We start from the raw sequence: 26,760 nt of genomic DNA, 5'->3' as shown, positions 1-26,760 counted from the left end.
TTGGCAATCAGGTTACATTGTAAATTATACTTTTCTATGCTTCAACACACACAGGGTAGTGGACAGTTAACAACACAAAACGGATGTCTCATGTTCATTTTGCACTTTAATGGCACAGTCAAAATTCATTATACAAAAAAATATCCTAGCATCATGTACATCACATCTTGCATTACAGTTAACCTACTTAGCAAGAAGACAAATTATCATATTTCACAAATTCCATGTACAGAAAATTAATGACTCAATCACATGCTCTCAATCAAATCCAGACTGTGTAATTCTCTCATGGACTGCTGAAGTGTTGGGACTCTTCATAACTTCACCACCGCTCTTAAGCTGCAGAAAATATTTTAAAAAATCATTTTACTCCTACATTTAACACAATAACCTTATATTTATTATCACATAAACTGTAAAATCACTAGAGCTTGCGTGTGTCAGATTTTCATTGTAAAATCACTAGAGCCTGCGAGTATCCAATTTTCATTATAAAATCATGAAAGGTCGTGTGTGTCAGATTTTCATTATAAAATCACTAGAGCTTGCGTGTGTCCGATTTTCATTATAAAATCACTAGAGGTCTCGTGTGTCAGATTTTGATTATAAAATCACTAGAGCTTGCGTGTGTCCGATTTTCATTGTAAAAATCACTAGAGCTTGCGTGTGTAAGATTTTCATTGTAAAATCACTAGAGCTCGCGTGTGTACGATTTTCATTATAAAATCACTAGAGCTTGCGTGTGTCAGATTTTCATTGTAAAATCACTAGAACTCGCGTCTGTAAGATTTTCATTATAAAATCACTAGAGCTTGCGTGTGTCAGATTTTCATTATAAAATTACTAGAGCTTGCGTGTGTCTGATTTTCATTGTAAAAATCACTAGAGCTTGCGTGTGTCAGATTTTCATTGTAAAATTACAAGAGGTTGTGTGTGTCTAATTCTTATTGTTTTCATGGTGCAGATTCATGGATTAAAATTTTCCACCGAGAAACTGCATCCTAATAACATGGAATAACGGGTCTTTATTCATGCCACGAGATTTTACAATACACTGTATATTTTGAAATGAAGCAGATTTACTACTGACCTTTTTCCGGCATGCATCAGGTCAAAGGCTTCGTTGATCTGTTCCAGGCTAAGGTTATGAGTCACGAACTCGTCCACAAGGACCTTTTTGTCCATGTAACCTTCCACCAACTTAGGAACGCTGTCTCGACTCTTCCAACCTATAAATAGAAACAGGGAAAAACCTGAAACTTCCAACCTATAAATAGAAACGGGAAAAAAACATGTCACAACATGTTACTGCCGATGGGAAGACTAAAACCATCAAAAAAAGCAATTACAAAATCCCATGCCTTTTCTCTTTTTTACCTCCAAAAGCGGTGCCTTTCCAAACACGGCCAGTGACCAGTTGGAATGGGCGAGTGGAGATCTCCTGGCCGGACGCTGCCACGCCAATTATAGTGGAAACACCCCATCCCTTGTGACACGACTCCAGCGCTGCTCTCTGAATTTTAGATAAACTAGACATGTCATAAAGGAACTAATAAAACCCACAGGACTCAGCTGTATTGGGGTACATGTATATTGAAATATGGTATAGCTGAAGACCAGAAAAACTCATGTTTTACCTGAATACAACTTAAAATAAAAAATATCATACATTGGTGAAAGTTTTAGCGAGACACAAATTTAGTGATTTTTCCATTAAAATGGATACAGTTATTTACAAGAGCTAATTTTAGCGACTTCATAATTCCAGGAAAGATAACTATTACCTCCGATATATAATAAATTGTTAGCAATATTCAATTTTAGCGATCTCATCACTCTCGCTAATAATGCCAAACTTAAATCCTCACTTTTGCTATACTACATGTAAATACCTTGAACATCAATATTTATCATTAACCATAGCGTTCTATAGAGTGTACAATTTTTCAGGGAAATCCATGTATTAGTCTAAGAACACATAGACATGCTGGTTCCAATATACACCCCTAAACTCTGTTTGCAAGTGGGGTGGGGGTGGAGTTATAGCAAGTTTTAAATCACAGAATCTGAATACAGAATCTCTCCATGTTGAAGGATAGCCTTGTCTACCAAAAGTGTTCCAAACCTATTGTTTCCAGATTCAATTGTCATGAGTATATGCAATAACTTATTTTTTATACATTGCTAATAGTTCATTCCTCTTAAACTGACACACACCATGCAAGCCACATTTCCAATGCATTCAAATGTGAAGTCCAGCCCTCCGTCTGTCATCCCCACGAGGACGTCCTGGATAGGTTTGTCGTAATCCTTTGGGTTTACACCCTCCGTCAATCCAAATTTCTTACCTGAGAGAAAATATATCAAACAAAATTTACCTGAGAGAAAATATATCAAACAAAATTTACCTGAGAGAAAATAAATCAAAAATTTACCTGAGAGAAAATGAATCAAACAAAATTTACCCAAGAGAAAATAAATCAAACAAAATTTACCTGAGAGAAAATGAATCAAACAAAATTTACCTGAGAGAAAATTAATCAAAAAAATTTTTTGTTCACTACAGATATATCATTTTAACATATATACAGTATATATACGTATTTTAGTGTCTTTTGCAGTGAGACAAGAGGGATGAAATACAATAAAATTCCTATCCATCCATTATCAAACACAGATCAAGCATTAAATGCAGAGTGAGAATTTTTTTCCTACAGACGAGCAAGTCAAACTGACCACTGGTCCCTATCATGGCCCTACTGGTCCCAGATTATTTTCATACTTTACTCAGAGACTGTACAGGAACACACACTACTTTTCATTCTTTATTGATTTCCTAACACATTCAATCTCAGACTCATTCTCTTCTTGATTTTCCATCTCTTCACTTGTCAGGATGGTCAGAGGACATTGGTTCCTCACTTGAAGATCTATCTCTAGTTTTGAAATTCTTGTTTTTATTATACTCTGATCTAACTTTAAAACAATAGTATTTATAGTTACCCTACATTTTTTATCATGCCAAGAGATTTATAGAATACCAATCCTGATGCAATAAATCTATGAACAACTGAAGTATCCTGAGTGATGAGTTCTTAAAAAGTTTTGATTGCAATTTTTGGTTTTCCATCCTTTGGGAATTTTTGAGCGTCATTTCAGAAAATCATCTGCTTAATGGCATTAGGGCCAAATTTCAGCCCTCTACAGACCCTAAAAAAATCCCTACCTAATCATGAAAGACATAATAGTACTCTGTCATGAATAAATTGACAGTTTGAGTCTTTAATCAGAGTCTGAATCACAAAAACACAAACCTGTACATCAGGTTTTTTCAAATAAAAACAACAAAAAATGATCTATTGTTCCTATCTAACCAGGTTACAAAGAAATGTTCTGTGATAAGCTTCAGAAGCGAAACCCTTTGTTTTATATCAGTAATCCTTTCACCATAGCCAGCAAACCAATACTTGTGTACAAATACTCACCCAACCAAGAGATAAGTACAAATACTCACCTAACTCAAACTTATCTGGATTGATGTCAATGCCGATAATCCGTGAAGCTCCTGCCTCTCTACAACCCATAGCGACCGCCAAACCTACTGCCCCTAGTCCCCAGATAGCACACGTGGATCCAGGTTCCACCTTAATGAATGGATACAAAATATACAGGTGGATCTAGGTTCTGCTGATGAAAATGAATGAACAAACAGATATCGTCAACTGACCAGTTTCGGTGACCTTAATGATAAACCGCGATTTTCTCATTAATCACTTGGATTAAATAAATTACATACCTACCTTTAACGTAATTAAATTCCTTTACTTTCATCCAAAAATTCAAAATTCATTGGTATGTTAATTGAATATATTTTCGTAACAAAAAACATGTCGCTTTGTGGTCCAAAAATGGTGACATCACCTATTTTGGTGACCATTGTTAATATAGACTTGTCAAGAGTTTGTTACTGTAAAAACGTATATACAGGAGGAATATGCAACTAAACGTCAATGAATAAAATAACATAGTGTAGAATTTTAGACTTTTGGTATACTTTATATTAATTTGAAGGTTTGCTTGAAAAAGTACTAAGTAAATGGGCTTATTTTTGGGGTGCTCGTGTTGATTTTTTGCATACTCTCCTTCTAGCGGTTCATTTTCAGGGAAAAATTGAAGTGTTCTGTGTATGTTTCCAAACACAACGACGAAATTGATGACGAAATCAACACCCGGAAACGACAACGCGCACACGTAAACTAAAGGTCACCGATTCTGGTCAGTCACCGAAATAGGGCAGTCGATGATACAATCTCTCTGATGGGAACATTTAAACCTTTAAATAAATACATGCCAAATCTTGCCATGGATCTAAATAAAAATAGGATCAAAATCATTTAATGGCTAAAATTAATGACTTAATCACATGCTTTTAGTTTTATGGATTTGTGCAGCATATACACTAGCTGGTGTCACTGAAGTCCCACTATTCAATGTGGAGTCCACTCGACTCTCCCCCGCATATGTCTCAATATAAAAGCGGGATTAACTGTCAGGTGAATCTTGGATTAGTTATCAACTAGAGGCAACAATCGATTATGAAAAATAAAATCAATAATCGGAATTGAAGAGCCAAAAACGATTGACAATCAATTGTCAGCGACATTCATTTCATCACTATTTACATCACTTCACATTTTGGAGGATCATACATTGCACAGAGAAAGTTGAGTCTGTACATGCTGACCCAAGTTGTGCAATGAAGTCATTTAAAAAAAAGATATATACAAGCAAAGTCACAGACAGTCTCGAGTTCTTCTGAATCAAGCATAGTAACCCTCTAGTGCGTACGATATTTAAACATTAGTTAATCCAATAGTAGACACGATTTAAACATTAGTTAACCCTCTAATAAACACAAATTAAACATTTTGTGATGCTGGAAACGGAAATGTTAACTACTCATGTGCAGGTCTGTCATATTAGTAATCACCTACACATTATCAAATTCTGACAATAGCCAGATGAGCAGGTTTTATCACAACATTTCCAATTTGAAAAGAAAGCTTCTGAAAATTGAGGAGTAATATCATTTACTGGCCGCCCTTACCTTGGCCGTGTTGAGAGCTGCTCCGTATCCGGTGGAGATACCACAGCCCAGCAGACACACCTTGTCCAGGGGAGCAGACGGATTCACCTGTCAATCACAATCAAACCTCTGAAGAATTTTATGTCAAATTCAAAATTCCGTGCACACTGTCTGAGAATCAACAATCCTCAACAAAAAATTCAAAATGAAACTAGGAAGAATTATTTTAGCACACTAAAACTGATGTCTCCCATTCCATTTCCATAGGGTTTTTTTTTTTGGGGGGGGGGGGGGGGGTGTTAACATTTTAAGGGATCATCTTTAAAGTGGAAAATTATGAGTTATGGTACATGATAGTTATTATTTGACATTTACATAAAAGGTCAAGGGTCACCAAAAATCTGTGTCTGAAATGTGATGTCTTACAGCTGATTCTGAGAAAAATAACAAAATGGCATCCCCCCTCTTTTTGTCATACATTGGTAAATGAATACATGAGTAAATGTTTGATGTTACCTTGGTAACTGATATCTCTGCTACAACCGTGTATTGACTGAAGGTGCTGCAGCCCATGAAATGATACAGAGACTTCCCTTTACATTTAAATCGGGACGTTCCGTCCGGCATCACACCCTTACCCTGGGTCGCCCTGCCAAGAAAATCAATGGTTTTAATGCTTCTGTTTCTTGTGTAAAACTCTATTCAAAATTACAATGTTATACCATCGTCACTCTTCTCACTTGTAAATACAAAACAATTCATTGGGGGAAAAAAAATAGAAGTGTGGTGTACATGTTCCTGACAATGGCCTAATATCTGGCCTTGATTTGAAGTGACCTTCACCTTTATCAGTCACACAGATTTGGCCTTGACCTTAAATTAATCATATATAAATATTATCTTGTATAATTCAAATCGTATGACCCAGATTAAAACAGACAAAGAGACAGACCACAGGACACTTGTGAATCACTGTGCCACGAAGCTTGACCACATCCCATGGTCACAAATACGACCTTGAACTTAATGCAGGATCATATAAAAACTCCTTTTCAATGATTTCATTAATTATCATCTTTATTAATCATTACTTGCTAGATCTTAACAAACATTACACAAATCGTTCATGAAATCCATTTTAAACTTGGGAAGAGATTTGTTCGCTAGGGGAATCAGAATTTTACCTGACTTAGATCACTAGGGGAATCAAGATTTTACAATATGAGATTTGTTCCCTAGGGGAAGCGGGACTTGTTCGCTAGGGGAATCGGGATTTTACCTGATTTTGCCACAGAGGTTGGTCTTCGGGGACTTGCAGAACTTGCAGTCTTTGCATTGAGGAATGTACAGTGGTATAACATGATCACCTGTTCAGAGACAATATAAGTATGATATCATCAAAAACTACTACTGATAATAGTTCACCTGTTCAGAGACAATATAAGTACGATATCAGCAAAAACTACTGATAATTGAATGGACTAATGGCCATAATATATAAAGGATTTCCCATGATTTGTGGTTTGATTTCATTTATATTGAACGATGCGTGGGTTTCCTTGTCTTAATAGAAAACACACAACGAATTGAATATAAATCAAATCAAACCACAAACCATGGGAGATTCTTTTTATCACATGTTAACCCCCCCTTACAGTTACTCATTTACGTTACTGTATTGTTGGGATTTTACTTCCTGACACTTTGTAATCAAACTACGTAAAACTGACATTTGTTTGTGACATCACAAACGGTTTAGGGCTGTTCCATTAAAACATATGAGGTACCCGGGGACGGCAATTAAAAAAAAATCTATGGGTGCTTGTCATTGGTAGAAAATTGCATCTATGGTGGGTACCTACTGCCAGAAAACTGCATCTGTGGGTAGTTGTTTTGATAAAATCTTTATTCTTTTTACCGAAACTGAGAGGGATGCAACAAGAGAAGGGAATGGTTGAAAGTAGAATGTGAAACAAACGCCGTTTTCTGTCTTCATTTTATCTCGGTCGATGAGGTTCCGCGATCCGGTTATCGTTTCCGGTTTGACTCTAAAATTATAGCGACCGGAAATTAGGATTATCTCCCTTGTTCAAAATGGAAAATGAAACGTGCTCGTAGTCCATTGAAACGGTTTTTTTTTTTTAATTCTGCCGATTCTACCCAACATGTCAAATCGAAAATAAAAATAAAATGCATTTTCAATTTTACGAATAGAAAATCGTGAAACGCAAACGTATTGAATTGTATTTGGTAATCACTATTCGTTTTGTGAAATATCTTCATTCCGTATTTTTAAAAACCATGTAAACAGATATGGCCAAGCACGATGACAGTAACGATACCTATATCATTCTTGGCGACGAAACAGATGCTGAGATGACATTTCATCACGAAAAAAAAAGGAATTGATAGAAATAAATATTTCTCATACAATTGGCGGTATTCTTGCTGCTAACATAACACAAAATGCAGTGCTATTTGGGTGTTTAAAGATGAGAGGAAGGTACAGTTGTTCGCGACTTTACTAGATTGGATGTTCTATCATTAAAGTGATAATGTCCTACGGACCCGGTTTGAGTGTGGTGAGGACCTGTACCGAGACACATTTAGATTATTCTAACTAGTGACTGTCATAATAAATGTATTTGAATACATGTACGTGCATCTCTGCCGTCAAAAATCCTAACAGGGAATAGTTAACAGTTAGATGCTTTTCAGGGTTCGAAATTAACTTTTCCAAGCACTAGTCCGTACGGACTAGTGACTATTGATGTTCACTAGTCCGCAAAGCATTTCACTAGTCCGTCCAGTATATCATTAAATGATCTTCATTTTATTCAATAGTATTTAATGAAACCAAACACATCACATTTGCAAGCAATTCAGTTCTGGACACCTACAGAAGAAAAAGACCACCATACTTTATTTTGCATTCAAGATCTTCAGAAGCATACAGTAACCTCCGAGTTAATCCTTTTATAAACGTACATAAGTGCGTTCGATATCGACGTTCCCGTTGTTTTCGTGCTCAGTTCTTAAAGTCACAGGAGTTCGAAATTTTATCAATAAAGTCAATAAAATTCACTTGATTGACCAAGCCATAAGCTACTGTGTTATAAACTCCTGTGTTAGAGTCGCGAATGACGAGAACATGTCCGCACAAACGTGCATGTTCTCAGACCACACTACTTGCAGTTCTTGCACCTCGAACCAGTTCTCGTGATTCTTACTCGGTGTTCGGAATCGGCAGGAATTCATGCTCGTTCGAAGAACGGTGGTTTCGAACGCATTCCATGTGTTCGGAAGATCATGATGTCATAGTCACACAAACGCTTAACCAAGCAGGTAATCAACCATAAGTTCAAACATCTGAGAGACTCAGACAAATCTTGCTAAAATCTTAAATCTTAACAAATTCAAGATTGATTTCCGGATTTTCACTAGTCCGTACGGACTAGTGCTATAGAGAGTTTACTAGTCCGACATGTTTTTTTACTAGTCTCGGACTTACGGACATGAGGTAATTTCGAACCCTGCTTTTGATATTATGATGAACGCCTGTAAAAAATATGACCAGATAAAACTCAGAAAGGTATGCATATTTCTCATAAATTAGTATACCTTGTGGTGGAAAGAATTTGAGTATCAAATAAAAATGAAAAACAAGAAACTTTTCTTTCAAAAAGATGGTAGATAATTCCATGGGCATGTCTATGTGGGGAAAATGGAGTTAAAATTATTTCATGGGGGTATAAACATTCTGAAACTAAAAGTGGAATTACTACATACGATTGTAATTTAGTGCTTATATTAATTTTTTTTCTTTATGTTTACAATTTGTTAATGTAAAATCTTTATTGAGCATAATACAGCAAAATTACTGAACAACATTATATAAATACTGGATACATCAAAGAGATATGACCTTACACATTCTCGGCTTATGTTCTACCAAAGTGTAACATAGTTATATATAGTTATACACTGAATTTGAAATTGCATTTTTTTTCCAAAATTCATATTAATGTACTAGTCACTCTAAAGAATTTTTTGTCTAATATTTTTAAGATACATGTTTTGTTTATTTGTACTCACGAAATAATGTTAATGATTTATTGAAAATGAAACGATAGATATTAAAAATGTTTATCTTATTTTTATTTTTTTTTCTCCTGACCGACCCTAAATTTTATTTTTAAAATCCGTAAACCAATAAATTAAAAAACTGTGGCCGAATAGTTGTTTTTGAACATTTACAATACTAGGCTTTTTATGAACAGGTAGACTTATAAAATTGATTTAGTTCATCGTGTTTAAGAAAGACAGTCTTGATAAAATAAATTGATGGTTCTATGATCAAGCTTCATTGATGGCCAGTTATTTGAATGGTGATGAGACCCAAGATACTCTTCTCTTTACTATCATGCTTGGGAACATTTGAAAATAGACCTCTATTCAGGAGTTATAAATAGTCATTCATACATATTGAATTTAAAGAAAAAGTGTATTTCACATTTATTTCACTTCTATGGGTGGTGCCGCACTATCCAAAATTGCTTCTGTGAGTGGTCCCTCATTACATTTTTATGCTTCTATGGGTGGTTACGCAAATTTTAAAGTGCCTTCCCCGGGTACCTCATATGTTTTAATGGAACAGCCCTTAGGAAAAAAATAGTGTAATAATTAAAATTTACATAATGGGTGATATCTACTGGATAAAGGAGTAAACATGTGATAAAATGTAATAATACTGCTAAAAATTACCTTTCACTTTTTCCAATGTGGGTTTTTCTTTCAAACTTTCAGTTTAAGCATACAATATCATCTTGAACTAAGTCTATGAATTCTACAACTTTGAATTGGACTGACCCGGCTTCACTGAGGTGACTCCCTCTCCAACACTCTCTACGACGCCCCCGCCTTCATGACCCATAATGATGGGGAAAATCCCCTCGGGGTCAAAGCCATCCAGCAAATATGCATCTGTGTGACACACCCCCGAGAATAGAACCTGCAGACATAACATCAACAAATATTTACACATGTCAGTACAACTCAACATCAACAAATATTTACACATGTCAGTACAACTTAACATCAACAAATATTTACACATGTCAGTACAACTCAACATCAACAAATATTTACACATGTCAGTACAACTCAACATCAACAAATATTTACACATGTCAAGTACAACTCAACATCAACAAATATTTACACATGTCAAGTACAACTCAACATCAACAAATATTTACACATGTCATTACAACTCAACATCAACAAATATTTACACATGTCAGTACAACTCAACATCAACAAATATTTACACATGTCAGTATGTTGCTCAACATCAACAAAATATTTACACATGTCAGTATGTTGCTCAACATCAACAAATATTTACACATGTCAGTACAACTCAACATCAACAAATATTTACACATGTCAAGTACAACTCAACATCAACAAATATTTACACATATAAGTACAACTCAACATCAACAAATATTTACACATGTCAGTACAACTCAACATCAACAAATATTTACACATGTCAGTACAACTCAACATCAACAAATATTTACACATGTCATTACAACTCAACATCTGAAGGATTACAATTTTCCAGGGATCTATTTAAGATATGGAAATTGTTACATATATAATTTTCTTCTCGGTGCAACTCAATATTAGTTGGTATATCTTAGCATTTGGAGATTTATAATTGATGCGACTTATCATATAAAGTTCAAACCCCCTGAGCTGTTTTATTTCCTCGTCTTAGTATGTCTAATTGACAACTTATTAATGTGAACATATTGATAGATATTTCAATGTGTACATATGGATAGATATCTTAATGTGAATGTTAGTGATGAAATGATTGTCGCCGACAATCGATTGTCGATCGTTTTTGGCTCATCGATTCCGATTATCGATTCCATTTTTCATAATCGATTGTCGCCCGAACACAAGCCCATTATAAACGTGTTAAATGAATCAACTACGCAAATACCAATTAGGGCTGTCACGGTTCTGAAAATTTTCGAGTCGGGTCGGTTCTAAATTTTTTACTTTGGGTTCAGGTCTATATAGCTATTTTATAAATCTAATATACAGTTAAAATTGAAAACCTTTATTGTATTTTGTCACAATAAGTACTCAGGTACATGGACTGAGGTTTAGACTCAACACCCATGGTACTACACTGTAGAAACAGCGTTGTCACTTCTACTCGTTTCCATCCATGCTTTCAATGTTTTGTCATTGACGATGTTGATCCTGTAGCGTATTTTCAATGTGTCTGACATATCTTAAATATACTGTCATTATTTACAGTTTTGTCCACAATGCCATCATTTAACAATTGATCAAAATACTGTCACCTTTGAGGATTTTGACGACATTTCGTTTAAACGGATTTCTAATAATGATTCTATTCTGAAAACTAAACCCGAACCAAAATACGGGAAAATGGAACCGTACCCGACCCGAACAACATGACCCGCGGTTTTCGGTTATTTTGGGTACCCGTTGAAGCCCTAATACCAATCAATACATTTGAAAAGGAAGAAGGCTTTAGATATTTTCATCATCATCATCATCATATTGAGATCAACTCAATAATAATGAAGTTGATAACTAATCTGAGATTCCTCTGACTTATCCCCGCTTTTATATTACGACATGTGCGGGGGAGAGTCAGAGCGGACTCCATAATGAAAAGACTTGTGAGAATTCGGCGACACCATCTAGTGTCGCTGCTCTGCCTACCGTTTACATCTTTATTTTGCTGATCTAGATATGATTCAGTAATCGGATGAGTATTCCTCAGGTTATTCATGGCTACTTTAACGCCGATTGGAATTTTGTGTATCTGTGTGCTGACGTTATGCGCAAAGAACTCGAATGGCGACCAAAGTGATGCTTCATTTATCAGTGCGAGAGCTTTTTACACGACAATAGCATCAATTTAGTCATAGTTTACTTGTAGAATAATCATCCGATAACCGAATCCTTGCGTCTTGAATGGTAAATCCGCGAAATAAAGTTGTAAAAGGTTGGCAATGCAGCAACACTAGCTGGTGTCGCTGAATTCCCACTTTTCATTATAGAGTCCGCTCCCGACTCTCTCCTGCACATGTCACGATATAAAAGCGGGGGTAAGAGTCGGAGGAATCTCGGATTAGTTGATAACTTGATATATATCCCTACCCATGGAAACCAAAGTTGGACGTATGAAAACTTTAAGGTTTCTTAAAACTAAACTAAACCCAATCTGGATGTCATGGCTAGAAAAAAAACACACCGTTTCATTCCTCGTAAATAAGCTAATAGATGTGTGTATGTTGCACATATCCATAAAACTAAAAGGAAATAACCACAAAATAATAAACATTTATTAACTACGTGTAAATTCCGATTATATCGATCATTGATCGATCTAGTTCTTCCGATTTTGACAGATTATCGATTATGAAATTTTCCCGATTATTCTACACTAGTGAATGTATCGATAGATACCTTAAGTCGGACTTCCCCGGCCTTCGGTGGCTCCACCTCCACAGTTTCTATAACAAGAGGTTTCTTGGCCTCCCAGGCCACTGCAGCTTGACATGTGATGACCTGTAAAATGGAAAAGAGGCATCACTGGTGAAATGGAACAGCGTCATGAGATGACCTGTAAAATGGAACAGAGGTAGGAGACAGCTTGTAAAATGGAACAAAAACCCTGCATGTGATGACGAGTGAAATGGAACAGAGGCAAGAGAGGATATTAATTACTGAGAATTCATTCTCATCCTTTATTATTCACTGCTCCAATCACAAATTTCATACATTTATCATCCCTCTCTTTCTGCAAAATGATTGGGGGCAATAGCCATCGCCTGGTTACTCCTGCTCCAACTTGCCCTCACTTCTTTCTCATATCACTCAGCCTGACAGCCCTCGGCAGCACATTATATCGGTTTGAGAACTTATAGGGTTCAAAATTTCCTCATGCCTGTAATTAAGTCCATGATAGTAGAAAACATGTTGGACTAGTAAATTCTCTACGGCACTAGTCTGTATGGACTAGTAAAAATACGGATTATATGAATCTTTAATTGGTTAAGATTTTTTAAAAATTTGTCCGAGTCTTTTAAAGATGTTTGAACTGCATGTCTCTTAGGAGTTTGAACTTATGGTCGATTACCTACCAGGGTTTGACATTTACTTTCTTGAGCACTAGACCAGTCGGGCTACTTCAAATGATTTTTACTAGACCTGACCTTACATCCACTAGCCCTGACCAACTTTCCAGAGAAAAGAAACCCTGATGGTTTCTCCATATTTAAGTACTTAATTCAAATGACAAACGTTAAGTTTAAACTATAACGTACTTAATTGTCTCAAAAACATCTTTAGTCTCGTCATTCAATGTGATGCTTTTAATTTCAAACGCATTCTTTAAATTCTACTTGGCACAGAAATTCTTTAGTCTTTTGTTAGAATAAAATGACCTCAACATCTTTTTCAAAATTTCTTTTTCATAAGCCCTGCTTTGTTTCTTCCCAATCTACTCCTCTTTTTTTTTTTCTCGGAACATCCTTCCTTGAGGACGAGAAGTCGACACATTCCCACACATGTGTCAACAACGAAAAATGGCTATTTACGATTTAATTTATTCATTTGATAGACACGTTCTTATATTCAATTAAAATAAACTGTTTTGTTTTTATTCAAATGAAAATAAAACAGTTTATATCTATTTATCCGAAATATAACTTTACACCCATTAACAAAGAGTAAATGTCGTAAAATATCACTTCCGACAGTGACTTATAGATTAGAACTAAAAATAGAGATTTTGTCATCACGCGGTTCAAAATTGCTCGCAAACTCTTTACAGTTATTTTTTTAAGTTAAAAATAAGATATCTTATGGTTTAAAATAAAGTTTCTTGTTTATTTGTTCAACACGACCAGTCGGACTAGTGAATCGACATTTTACCCGACCGGACCTATCATTTAGTAGACTCGGTCAGTCGGACGTGCCTTAGTGTCAAACCCTGCCTACATGGTTAAGTGTTTACGTGACAATGACATGTTGACCTTCCAAACACATGGACATTTGTTAAGGGATTATGTGAGTAACTCAGTGGCTGAAGATCGTGAAAACAAAATAAAGTATGGTTGTCTTTTTCTACATGATACATTGGACGGACTAATGAAATGCTTTGCGGACTAGTGAACATTAATAGTCTGTATGTACTAGTGTTAGCTAATTTTGAACCCTTAGTCTTATTTCCCAATTCTAATGGCTCTGACCCTAATGACAAATTCTGAAATGAGGAATCATTGGGTTGTGGGTTCAAATCCCACAGTGGGATGAAGAATTAAGTCACGCACTCTTCTTAGCACACAGGTCAACTGCATAGGTCAAGAACTGGAGGTACACCTCTATGAATAGGTCAAGAACTGGAAGTACACCTATATATGAATAGGTCAAGAACTGGAAGTACACCTATATATGAATAGGTCAAGAACTGGAAGTACACCTATATGGACGCAGTGGCGGATATATGGGGGTTGTAGTCCCCCACTGGTTTTCGGTCGCAACCCCGTCTGAACAATTCTCTGGATCCGCTCCCGGTGTAATATGACAATGCGATCACAGGATGGGCAAGATACAGAGAAAATTCAAGTTGAATTTTATCGCGAACAACACCTTTCCAACTCGAGCACAGACGCTTGCTCCCGTTGAAAAAACCTGTACCCAAGTTAAAGTTTTCTTCCTCTTTTTTTAAACGGGTGCAAGCCCGTCCTGCGAGTGTGATTCGAGGTTAGCAAGAAACTTTTTACTATCTTTAAACATTATTATGTAGGTAAAACACAAGCACACTATCATCAACAAGATGTTACTCCAAATATTGCGCATTCAATCATTGACTGACATGGAGTTGTTAAGCCAGAATTTCGAGGACCCTCCTCCTTACCTTGCCGGTTGTGTCCGCCATCTTTATCTAAATAGGACATGAAGAAGTGTCGTGTGCAAATGCTCGAGCCCCGAGATTTGAGTCCACATACTATCTTAAAGCTGATAACTATATGTACACGTCTGTCCGTCTTCTTCAGAACATCTAGTCCAGTTTCAACCAGACATAGCACATCATCAAGGCGCGTAGCTGCAAGTACGCAACTGCGTACACATTAATTGAGAAAGAGAGAGAAAGAAAAGTCAGTGGCGGATTCAGAGGGGTGTTCTGGGGGGGGGGGGGGGTCGGACCTCCTTTGTCAGTAAATTTTGTTTAAAAAAGGTAAAAATATCGCATTCTGAGGGTGGACCCCCCCCTTTGAAAACCAAAATTAATGGTAGACCCCCCCCCCATTTAAATTCCTGGATCCGCCCCTATTCCATACCATCAGAGTAGACGTCTTGTTGTTTTGTTAAATTTTCTGATTGATTTTATGATATTCAATTGTGTCCGTATATAATTACCTGCGTACACTTACTTGGTCCAAATGTCACGAGTCGAATATCACTTTATGCACATGTTCTGAAGAGCCATCTATTCTAAATGTAACTGGAAAATTTATTTTGAACAATATATGACACTGTATTTGTATGTAACTATGTGTTATGTAATTACTTCTTTCTTTACTTGTATATGTGTATTATATTTTAAATCTAAAAAAATTCACTTAAAATTTATTAAAGATATCCTTTGAGTGCACTGTAAAACATCCAATGCTGGTTGTCTAGCAGAACTTAATGACTACCACTTTGGTCCCAAATTTCATTCTCAAGTATTAAATATTGGAATCATCTGATAACGTCTGATTCTTTGGCTTTTAAACTTTACCAATCCACAAGTGATTACAACACTTGGACCAGGAAAATATTTTCTATTCTAGATAATCTGGGATTTTCAAACCTTACAAAATATAAAGATTCAATTCAACACCTTTTACCAAACATAAAATAAAGAATCATTGACCAGTGCACCCAGGAGCAATCATCAACAATCTCTGGTTAAAAACAACTTGAATTTTATAAATAAAAAAAAAATTATACACAAGAAAAAGAAGTCCATATGTTGATTTACTCAGAAAAAGATCTGAAAGATCCTCTCTTAGTAGAATTAGATTGAGTGCACATAAACTTGCAATAGAAAGTGGTAGATATAATTCCACATCAATGAATGAAAGATGTTGTAATGCTTGCAATACTGGTGTGATCGTAGATGAAATTCATTTTCTTTTTCAATGTAAATCTTATTCTAAGCTAAGAAACACCCACCTTAGAAACATTTATAATATACATGTAACACCAGAAAAAATATTACTCTGGACAATGAAAGATATATACATGTTACAAATATATTTTAACAGTGATATACATAAAGTCTTAAAAATTACTGTGAAATTTATTAGAGACTGTTTTGAATACAGAAATCAATTATTTCAATAGAACAGAACGATAACACGTATTGGCAGTCTTTGTCATGGCTTTACTTAATAAAAACATATTTCCAATTCAGCGACAATGTTCATATCAATACAAACCATCAGTATGTATATCATATACACTCTGTAATGAAATGCATGATCTACAACGACTTTTGGATAGTAATGTTGCAGCATCAATAGTCCATGCATGTTTGAGTCAATCAATCAATAATTCACTCAATATTTTCAATCAATATTTCAATCCACCGATGTGTCAATCGATCAATAAGTCATTCAATATTTTCAATCAATCAATCAATATTTCAATCCACCAATGTGTCAATCAATCAATATATCAATCAATCATTCAATGTCAATAAGCCCAATTATTGGCCACGGACCTGGACTGAAACAAAATCTGTGGCAGGCTTAGCAAAATTCGGCCATATGTCTTCATGTATGTTTAAGAAATGTTCATCCGCCACAAGCGGGCAAAATTTTGCTCGAGCCATGACAGGGAGACTGCTTATCAAATAGTAGTTAGGTTAAGGAAATATTCTAGCGTTTCTTTAAACAATGCTGAGCAATCCATCCCAGATACTGTTTAAATACATAACCTGAGCAATATCAGACAATGCATACTGTGTCTGTGAAATTTGGAAGAGCATTGTTGAAGACATTTGAAGGTATTTTATGTATTCGGCATTGTGTGATGTTACGAATGGAGCTAAATATTTGATAATACTCGTACGTGCGTTGTCTGCTGCAATATTGAGAACGTATGTGTATAGTAACGCCTGGGGAGGATCTGGGATGATATGAACCGAGTTTGTGGAGGAAGTTTGTAAATAGGCATCCTGGCAATAGTTAATTTCAGAAATTTTTGCAATCTAGCCAATGGCGTTGTACCAATACGGCCCCCCTCCCCAATTAATTAATATAACATCAGGCTTGCCCCTTTGGGCTCCACCTCCTTCCACACCATGCCACTCTTACCACACTAAAAAGATGTGCTGTAGTAAATCCATATACGGCGGGCAGGATAATGAATAATGGAAGAGGCAATAATCCAGACAGTAGTATTGAATTAGGACGCACAATATTGCAGGTATACTTAAAAATTTGAATTTTTAGGCTCTGATATAGGCATTAAATGATTCACATTTCCATCTGCCTCTAGCCTCAATTTTGTGTTGGGGATCTAGACCGATGAATTCAATAGGTCTGTGCAATAATGATGCAAGTTGATATTTTGTGAGCGGTTTGGCATTAAGGTGGCAGTAAAATGGGCCACGTGATTGGTCTAATGGACAAAAAATTGTGCATGTGCTGGAACAATAAATCTGCTCGTGAGTTGAGTGAAAAGTGCAACATAGAACCCCTATTGCATTGATGTTTTGAGCCAGTTATAAACAACGAAATATGTACATCACCTATTGATACGCGAGTGTATAATAGTGTAGGAGCGGCATGATTAGCAACAACCCGCAACAATGCAAAAATTGCCAACTGAAATGCGGTGGGAAACGTGGCGGCTTCGTATGAACTTGAACAAACTATTGGTAGGATAGATATACGAAGAGTGATAGGGAAACGGGCATGCTTTACTTGGTTCAGCCTATGGAATCCCTGTAGGATTGAGCTTACTATGAAGGTTTTGTGTTGTCAATACCGCCCTCTAACTGAATTTTATAACTAATGCACCTAGCCGTTGAAAACGATACCTAGGTGGTACTTAAGAAAGCAATATAGTTGATACACTGGTGGACTGGTGGGGGCCAACATAGCTGGAATTCATATTTGGTACGAAAGTTTGAAGAGAGTTTATGCCCATTTGATAAGTTGATGCTGTGTGGTTTAAGGCATGGGCCTTTAAAGTGATGATCGCAACATTTGAGGTCAATGAATCCATAATTCACTGAATATTTTGAATCAAACAATGAATATTTAAATGTACCAGTGTGTATGTAGTACGGCGGCGTAGAAAGGCCAAGTAAAAAAAAAATATTATTCGTTCGGACGAATTAGTAATTCATTCGGACGAATTAGCAATTTGTTCGGACGAATTATTTATTCGTTCGGACGAATTAGCTATTTGTTCGGACAAATAAGTTATTTGTTCGGACGAATTAGCTATTTGTTCGGACAAATTAGCAATTCGTTCGGACGAATTAGCTATTTGTTCGGACAAATTAGTAATTCGTTCGGACGAATTAGCAATTTGTTCGGACGAAGTAGAAATTCGTTCGAACGAATAAGTAAATTTGTTCGGGCATATAAGTAATTTCTTCGGACGAATTTCTAATTAGCTATAAGGCAACGCCAATGCCGTAGTGAAACATCATAAAGTGGTGATTGGGAAGCACAAAGCTTAAATTGGGGCACATGCTAAAATGAGATTTAATTCCAAAATTTTCCATATAAACATCATGAAGATGGCGACGGTAAATACAGTAAACTACATAACCACCCCAACCCCTGAAATAACAAGCTAAAAATGACAAAAAAGTTTTTCGATAGGACAAAATGATATATGCTGTCTTTATAGAAAGCTCTGTAGATACATGTACATGTATACATACATACATACATATACAGAGATCTATAAGCTTGTAGGGAGGGTTGGCAGCGGATACTCGTCAGGGACGTATAGCAACAGGGAGGGAGGGGGACAGTAAGGGCCTGGTCCTCTCCCCACTTTTTAAAAAAATCTTCCCTTTTTTTTTTTCTTTTTTTTACATATTAAAATTCTTTTGGTCCGGCTGATCCCCCCCCCCCCCCACTCCTTTTTGGCTGGCCTCCAGCTTCCCCCTTTCAAAAACGATGCTACGCGCCTGCTCGTGTCCCCACAACACTTTCAAAAGTAGGGAGTGGGGAGAAGAGTATGTTTGTGCCCCCTCCTTACACTTCTGGGAAATTTATGTTCTAAAATTGTTCTAGGCCCCTAATTGCTATAAAGAAAAATTGATATAAAATTTGGATATCCAGATTTGCGTTGACAAAACTTTGATAGGCTCTGATTGGCGCATAATTGCATTATTGTCGCTCTATACAAAACTTTAGTTTCTTATTGAATGTGTTACACTCCGTTACTAATTCGTCCGAACGAATAATTTTTTTTTTTTTACCTGGCCTTTCTACGCCGCCGTAATGTAGCAATGTGTCTGTGGTTTTTCACTGATTTGAAGGGTTACCTGGTAGGAAACATAGGATTGCATATATACATGAACCATAACTCAGCATCAATGGAACCAAAGGAGGTTGAGGGATTTTGTTGTTGTTGGCCTGAACACCTATCGTACTCGAGCCGGTTAGAACTAGTTACGATCATGTGCTATGCGAATGGCATGAATATATTTTTTAGATGCCCTGGATGTCAGAAGGGTGCCTAGCTAAATATATACTTGCGAATATCAAAAATCCATCTATGGAGTTATGAATCGTGGGAATTTTGTTATGTTTGATGATGGATTCGAGAACTAATTGACCTTGTATGATTGAACATTTGTGTGTATCATGGTTGTTGTGTGATTGTGAATTCAAGAGTTAAGGTAAATTGACATAATGCTTTGCCCAAATTTGATCTTTGATGGCTTGAGAAACGTGAGCCCCAAGTTCATCAGTAATGCTTGTAATAACAAGATGTGTTTGTAAAACATACATGTATATGCCCCCATGGTGCAAAATTGAAAACGGGTATACACTTGCCTAATTTGATTGATAGTAGTATCACCAATTCGAAATAGAGCAGACAATATCTTCCAATGTCAGGAGTGGATTGACCAAGTATCAATGGGGGTCATCTACTTCTTATGCTGTACCAGATTTGGTGTCAGTAAAGCGAAGAATTGTTAAAATTAGGAAACAATTAAACCATTGACCACGTGACCTCAAAATCAATAGGGGTCATCTTCTCCTTAAGATGTACCAAATTTGATGTCTGTCAAGCAAAGGGTTCTCAAGATATTGATTGGACAATATATTTCTATGTCCAGTTTGACCATTGACCTTTGGCCATGTGACCTCAAAATCAAGGTGGGTCATCTCCTGAAGATGCACCAGTGTACCAAATTTGATGTCTGTCAAGCAAAAGGTTATCTAGACATTAAGTGGTCAATATATACATATGTCCAGTTTGACCCTTGGCCTTTAACCATGTGACTTAAAATCAAGAGGGGTCATCTTCTGATGATGTACCAGTGTACCAAGTTTGATGTCTGTCAAGCAAAGGGTTCTCTAGACATTGAGTGGTCAGTATATAATTTCTATGTCCTGTTTGACCCTTGACCATGTGACCTCAAAATCAATAGGGGTTATCTACTCTTTGGGATGTACCAGTGTACTAAGTTTGATGTCTGTCAAGCAAAGGGTTCTCAAGATATTGAGCAGACTAGGTATTCCTATGTCCAGAGAAGATTGACCCTTGACCAGAAAAACAATAGGGGTCCTCGTCAACTCATCCAAGTTAACAACTCCCATATGAAATATCATTACGATGAATTAAGCGGGCAACACGTAGTCTGCCAACCATCAGGTGCAAACTAATATATGCCCCTCTTCCTTGAAAGGGGGGGGGGCGCATAATAATTATATTATAATAAATAACCATTAAGCACTGCACACAATAAAATTGATACAGCGTGTTATTAAAGTAGTAAATGGAAATTACCATAGCATTAAGGCAGGTAATATCAAAACAATGCTAGCAAAACATCAATAATATGAAATAAAATTACGAAAATTATAAAAATGCTGCATGCTGTGCGTTAAGAAAGGGGATTTTCACCTGTTATGAAGGGTGTCGCCGGTGGCTGTGTGCACGTGGGTGCGGTGGTTTCCGCGATTAGGCTGGGAGGCGACCTTTGTGATTAAATGATAGCTCTCGGGGTTGATTTGATGTCGGACGGGGCTGAATCCGGGTTGGAATTGCAGGGGTCAGATTCTGTGTGGGCAATGACCGAAGAGCTGGATGTTGTGCCGGTCTAGCATAAGGCGATTTAGATGGTCGCTTGGTACGTCGCAACATTTTCGCAGTTTAGATATGTTTTTATCATACCCAAATATATGGTGAATCAGTCGAGGACAGGGTGATGGTGTTGAATTGAAATTCCAGATCTGTTCAATTTGGATTTTCGTTGACATGCAACTCGACAAGGACCGGCAATTAGCGCTTGCGCACTATATATACCCAGGGATTAGAAAGAGGGAAGGTGTCATAATAGGTATTTGGGGGGGATAGTGTCAAAACTGCGCAATTCAATTGATTGCAAGAGTTATGTTTCTTTGCCTGAACAACAAATACTTGTTTTGTTCATTTCAATAACAGGACTTAACTCATAGTGAGTTAAGTCGGATTACTTTCAACTACATAAAAATTATGTAAACATTATGGATTGATGTTCAATGGACCTTTGCCAATTATTGTAATTGTGTTTGTGCCAATAAATATTTGTATTTGTATGTACAGTGTAGCAGGTCTGGCGTTCGTATAGTCTGTACTTCGCGTTGTGTTTGTTTTATTTTATTTTGATAGTGGCGACTCCGAAACGACCCAACTACACTATGATTTTAAACTTGAAAATAAATTCAATAGAAATGAAAATAAGAGAAATAACACTTTACGAATTTATTACCAGTATGAATGTGACAAAGACAAACTCCTAAAGCCTAGAACTTAGTCTAGAAACTATCAAGAAATCTCCCAACCCAAAGGTAATATAATAATTTAGTAAGTAAAAAGGGCAAAGTAGACGAACAAAACGTAATACCAAAATAGGAATAATGGAAGGAGAAGAGTAGCTAGCAAGGCCAGCTGTCTCGCTTCAACGAATAGTAAGTTGCATGGCTTTATATAGCAAATTAAACAATAGAAACTGTCATTAAAGTTATTGGCTGAAAGATAAAGTGGGCGTGGTCAAATACAACGGGTGAATAATTTACATCGGGATCGAAATCCAGAAATAAAGTAAAAGTAAAACCCAAACTACCACATTCCTCCCCCCTTAAAGACAAATGCTATACATTTGACTAATAGCTAGGATATAGAAATGAAAAATAAACCCCTCTTCTCCCCATGGAAAACAATGGTATACATTGTACAAAATATATGAATGAATGTCCAGTATACGTTATATACGAAAGTTCATTTTGAAGAAAAGTCCATGTATCATGAAAAGTTCATCAAAAGGCAGGTAACGTAACAGTTCTCCTCGGTTAGTATCGACGCATTGACTTCACCAAAATGTCAGGAGCGCGAAAACAGGAATAGTTCACAACACTGACACATCACGTTCACTGATTTCGGTTCTTAGGTCCAGATACTCCGAAGATCATGAATCACGGAAATCCCACAGAGTTGAAAACCATGTGTTCCATGCATCAATCTCTGGATTCCGTTTGTAACTGTCATCCATGTCCCACCAGAAACTAAAAAATAATCTGAAAGCATGTTTAGCAAGAGTGCTAGATATATGAAAAAGTAAATATAAGTAATATCATAATTACTGGTAAATGAATAAATAAGAGAATTTAAAGAAAAATGTATAATAGAGTAAATTTACGCGGTAATACCAGCGACTCTACTGCATAACGGACCGAATTAGTGCTTGTGCACTGGCTCCTCACCAAGGCACAAACTTGACCAGGGGGAACAGTCCTCCCATCAAGTTTCAACGTAAAAACAGAACGCAAGTCAAACTTTTCAACTGAAGGCTCTAAAGAAAATTCCGATCTAGGAATGAATTCCTTTGCTTCAGGATTCAAAGAAGTCGCAACGCAAACCGATTTCAACTCTGACTCGCAACTATCGATAGGTATGTGACTATCATTCGAGTTACAAATAGGAACTTCGCCATCCGAATGAAATGACTCTCTATTGATTTCGGCGAGTTCGTTCTGTTTGGTACTCGTCAAAATTTCGGGTGGCCTACTGTGTTCGGTAATGTTTGAACGTTCTAGATCTGATGTCACGGCCCAAGCATCAGAACTTGTGAGTTTCCCGATATTTTGGGTTGACTTTGACGCACAGTCAGGATCATTCTTAATCTGAGATATGGCATTAGTTTCCAGTACTTTGTTCTTTTCATCGACCGTATACAAATCAAGAGCGGCTTGGATTTCTCTACGAATAAGAGCTCTTACAGAATTTGTATTAACTGGTGTGTCGGAATCACATGCAATGTTCTGTTTAACATACGCATTTTGCTCAATGAAATCTTCAAACTCAGCAGCAGATGCAATGGCTTCATCTAAAGATGCAGGACGACTAATGTAAACATGTTTCATTAAGTCGGCATCTCTTAAGCCAAATACAAACTGGTCAATAACGTGAGTTTCTATCGAGCTAAAAGAACAAGAATACGCTTTTAATGCCAGTCTCCGCAAGGAATGACCAAAGTCTGAAATAGTTTCCTTCTTCTCTAACCCTGTTCTTGAATTCTGTAAAAATCCTCAAATGCCGATAGACAAAAACAATTCCGTAAAATATCTTTCAATGTTTGAAAATCTAAGGACACGGCTAAAGGAATTTCAGATAGAATGTGTCTTCCTGAGCCACGTAAAGACATAAGAAGCTGATTGGCACACTCTCTCTCACTCCAGCCATTCCACTTTGCAGCATGTTCAAACTGAATGAAAAATTCTCGGATATCGTAACGCCCATCAAACAATGGTGGATTAATTTCTTTCCTAAAATCGACTGATTCATGCAAGAACCGTCTCTCTTGAAAACGACCTCCATTCTGTTCTAACTTAACTTTGATTTGGCTTTCTAACAAAGCACATTTCGCGGTTAAGAGATCTATCCTATGGTCTAAATCTGATAAAGGTTTGAAACCCCTTTGCATAACTGCATGGTGAGCAAAAATAGTTCACTGTTGAAAATATCAACAACAAAATAATAAAGGTAAATGTAAAGGGAAAAAAAACTTTCCCTAAAAATATGACGAAAGAATTCAGCCAAAATCCCAATCGCTGAAAAAGACTCACTGCCCAACAACAATAGAAATTCTATCCTGAGTTGTCGCGGTCGAACAAATAAGGCAGCAGTTCGTATCGCTGAATAGGACTCGCTGCGTGAAGCACGTGTCTTTAACAACCACTTCCCCACAACAATGAAAATCCTATCCTGGTCACGGTCCACCAAATAATGTAGCAGGTCTGGCGTTCGTATAGTCTGTACTTCGCGTTGTGTTAGTTTTATTTTATTTTGATAGTGGCGACCACGAAACGACCCAACTACACTATGATTTTAAACTTAGAAATGAAAATAAGAGAAATAGCACTTTACGAATTTATTACCAGTATGAATGTGACAAAGACAAACTCCTAAAGCCTAGAACTTAGCCTAGAAACTATCAAGAAATCTCCCAACCCAAAGGTAATATGATAATTTAGTAAGTAAAAAGGGCAAAGTAGACGAACAAAACGTAATACCAAAATAGGAATAATGGAAGGAGAAGAGTAGCTAGCAAGGCCAGCTGTCTCGCTTCAACGAATAGTAAGTTGCATGGCTTTATATAGCAAATTAAACAATAGAAACTGTCATTAAAGTTATTGGCTGAAAGATAAAGTGGGCGTGGTCAAATACAACGGGTGAATAATTTACATCGGGATCGAAATCCAGAAATAAAAGTAAAAATAAAACTCAAACTACCACATTAGTATTTGTATATATTTTCATGCTGCCCCTTGAGGGCCCTTGATTGGAAAATAATATATATATATATATATATGTGTGTGTGTGTGTGTGTGTGTGTGTGTGTGTGTGTGTGTGTGTGTAGTACACGGAATTAGGATACTGTTTTTGTCATTCACCATAAGTATACCATTCAATAATGTGGTAGTATCGGTCTATATTATCTCCATTTCATTATTTTCTACTTACTTGTCTACGTAAATTACCGTGCTCGGGGCTTCTGCTGAGCCATTCCTTGCAACAAGGTAAATATCAGGAGTTGCCTCACCCCGTAATTTTGATTATTGTTTCTTTATTTTTCCTATTTAGTTATATTTTTCTATCAAGCCACATTCATTCCCCGGGATTATTATTTTGGTATTTATCATACAATTGTCGAACTTTATTAAAGGTTTAAAACTTTATTTATTTATTATTTAATTGCTAGCCTCACTCTAGGCGGACTCAAACTTACCTGGAGAAATCTAAAGGGTTGAATACTTTATATAACACCTATCATCATTAAAAAAACACACACAACGCAAAGTAAAAAGAACATATCAATAGTAGTGGCAGAATGCCCAACTACTACAAATGTATATTTTAAACACAATTTGTAAATCAAATGTAAAGTCAGTCCAAAATGAATACACGCGGTGAGCTCTGGCATTATAAAACACCATAGAAATTAATTTTGTTAATTCTTCTAAGAAATTGACAAACCCTGGTTTTATGCACGGAAAATTTATGAATTCATTGGTAAATCCCGTGAGTTTCCGGGGCTTCTTGACGAGACGTAAAAACAATAAATCAATCAACAAAACTCCCATTATAGTTTTTATATCATGAAAGATGCCAGGGCGCTTGCAGGCACTGTAGATTTGAATTCTCACCGTCTATCGCTGATGTATTGCAAATTGCTGAGTGATTCTCTCAAAGGAAATCACAAGGTGAACGGAAGGAAGTTTATATCATTGCCTGCTTCCACAATTCTTAAATTTCTGACAATTTGTAATTCAAATGTTAACAGTTTAAAGTAGTTCCCCTCTCCTGTGACGTCATAAGATTTTGCAAAATCAATTTTATATTTAGATTTATGTGTGATGTTACTATGAATTTTGTCGGGGTATTTCCCAATTGTTATTGTAAAAAATCTTGTTAAACATAAAATATCTAAAAAGTCTTAAGATATATATAAATAATCAATTATATGTTTCAAAACATTGAGTCCAAGGTCAATAACTTTGTTTTCATTGAATCCTTTATCAAGTTCATTATGTGACAGATTTTCTTTATTATTATTTTTTACAGAAATCTTGAATAGTTTTGTAAAGAAACAGTTTCATGAAACTTTTTTGTGAAATTTTGATAATGCTGTTAAAGGAAAATTACAATTTTCTGCCTATGAGATATTTCTCGCATCTATAAACGTCCGATTAATTGCCTATATATTTTATTTGATGATTTATCAGTTTTATTTCTAATACATTGAAATAAATACACATTTTAAACTTTTATCAGATAATAATACGAGTATGGAGTAATCTTAAGAAAGAATTGACAGG

General features: G+C 36.3%; 1 protein-coding gene and 1 pseudogene across 1 annotated transcript; one reads left to right on the top strand and one right to left on the bottom strand.

Annotated features, from left to right (window-relative positions):
• Positions 1 to 88: 88 nt before the first annotated feature.
• LOC125668511 (alcohol dehydrogenase class-3-like) lies at positions 89 to 15,316 on the bottom strand. The gene is made up of 11 exons (XM_048902748.2): positions 15,069 to 15,316; positions 12,614 to 12,715; positions 9,956 to 10,097; positions 6,366 to 6,453; positions 5,603 to 5,735; positions 5,108 to 5,194; positions 3,515 to 3,644; positions 2,218 to 2,348; positions 1,378 to 1,513; positions 1,091 to 1,229; positions 89 to 339 (listed from the first exon to the last, which is right to left on the bottom strand). The coding sequence occupies exons 1-11, from the start codon at positions 15,087 to 15,089 to the stop codon at positions 315 to 317; spliced, it is 1,134 nt and encodes a 377-aa protein (XP_048758705.2). The 5' UTR covers positions 15,090 to 15,316; the 3' UTR covers positions 89 to 314.
• A 260-nt stretch (positions 15,317 to 15,576) lies between these two features.
• On the top strand, positions 15,577 to 16,543 carry LOC130053797 (uncharacterized; annotated as a pseudogene).
• Positions 16,544 to 26,760: the final 10,217 nt, after the last annotated feature.

This window comes from Ostrea edulis, chromosome 4 (assembly GCF_947568905.1).
Source record: "Ostrea edulis chromosome 4, xbOstEdul1.1, whole genome shotgun sequence".
Taxonomy (NCBI): Eukaryota; Metazoa; Mollusca; class Bivalvia; order Ostreida; family Ostreidae; genus Ostrea; species Ostrea edulis.
Note: the sequence above shows the minus strand (reverse complement) of the source record. Positions and strands in the feature narration are given on the sequence as shown.

Bases quoted from the DNA above. Each gene is read 5' to 3' on its own strand.
- LOC125668511 (XM_048902748.2), bottom strand. From the start codon at position 15,089: ATGGCGGACACAACCGGCAAG. The intron at 10,098-12,613 runs GTATCTATCGAT...TTATGTCTGCAG, and splicing joins CCGGGGAAGTCCGACTTAAG to GTTCTATTCTCGGGGGTGTG. The intron at 1,230-1,377 runs GTAAAAAAGAGA...TTCTATTTATAG, and splicing joins GAAAGGCACCGCTTTTGGAG to GTTGGAAGAGTCGAGACAGC.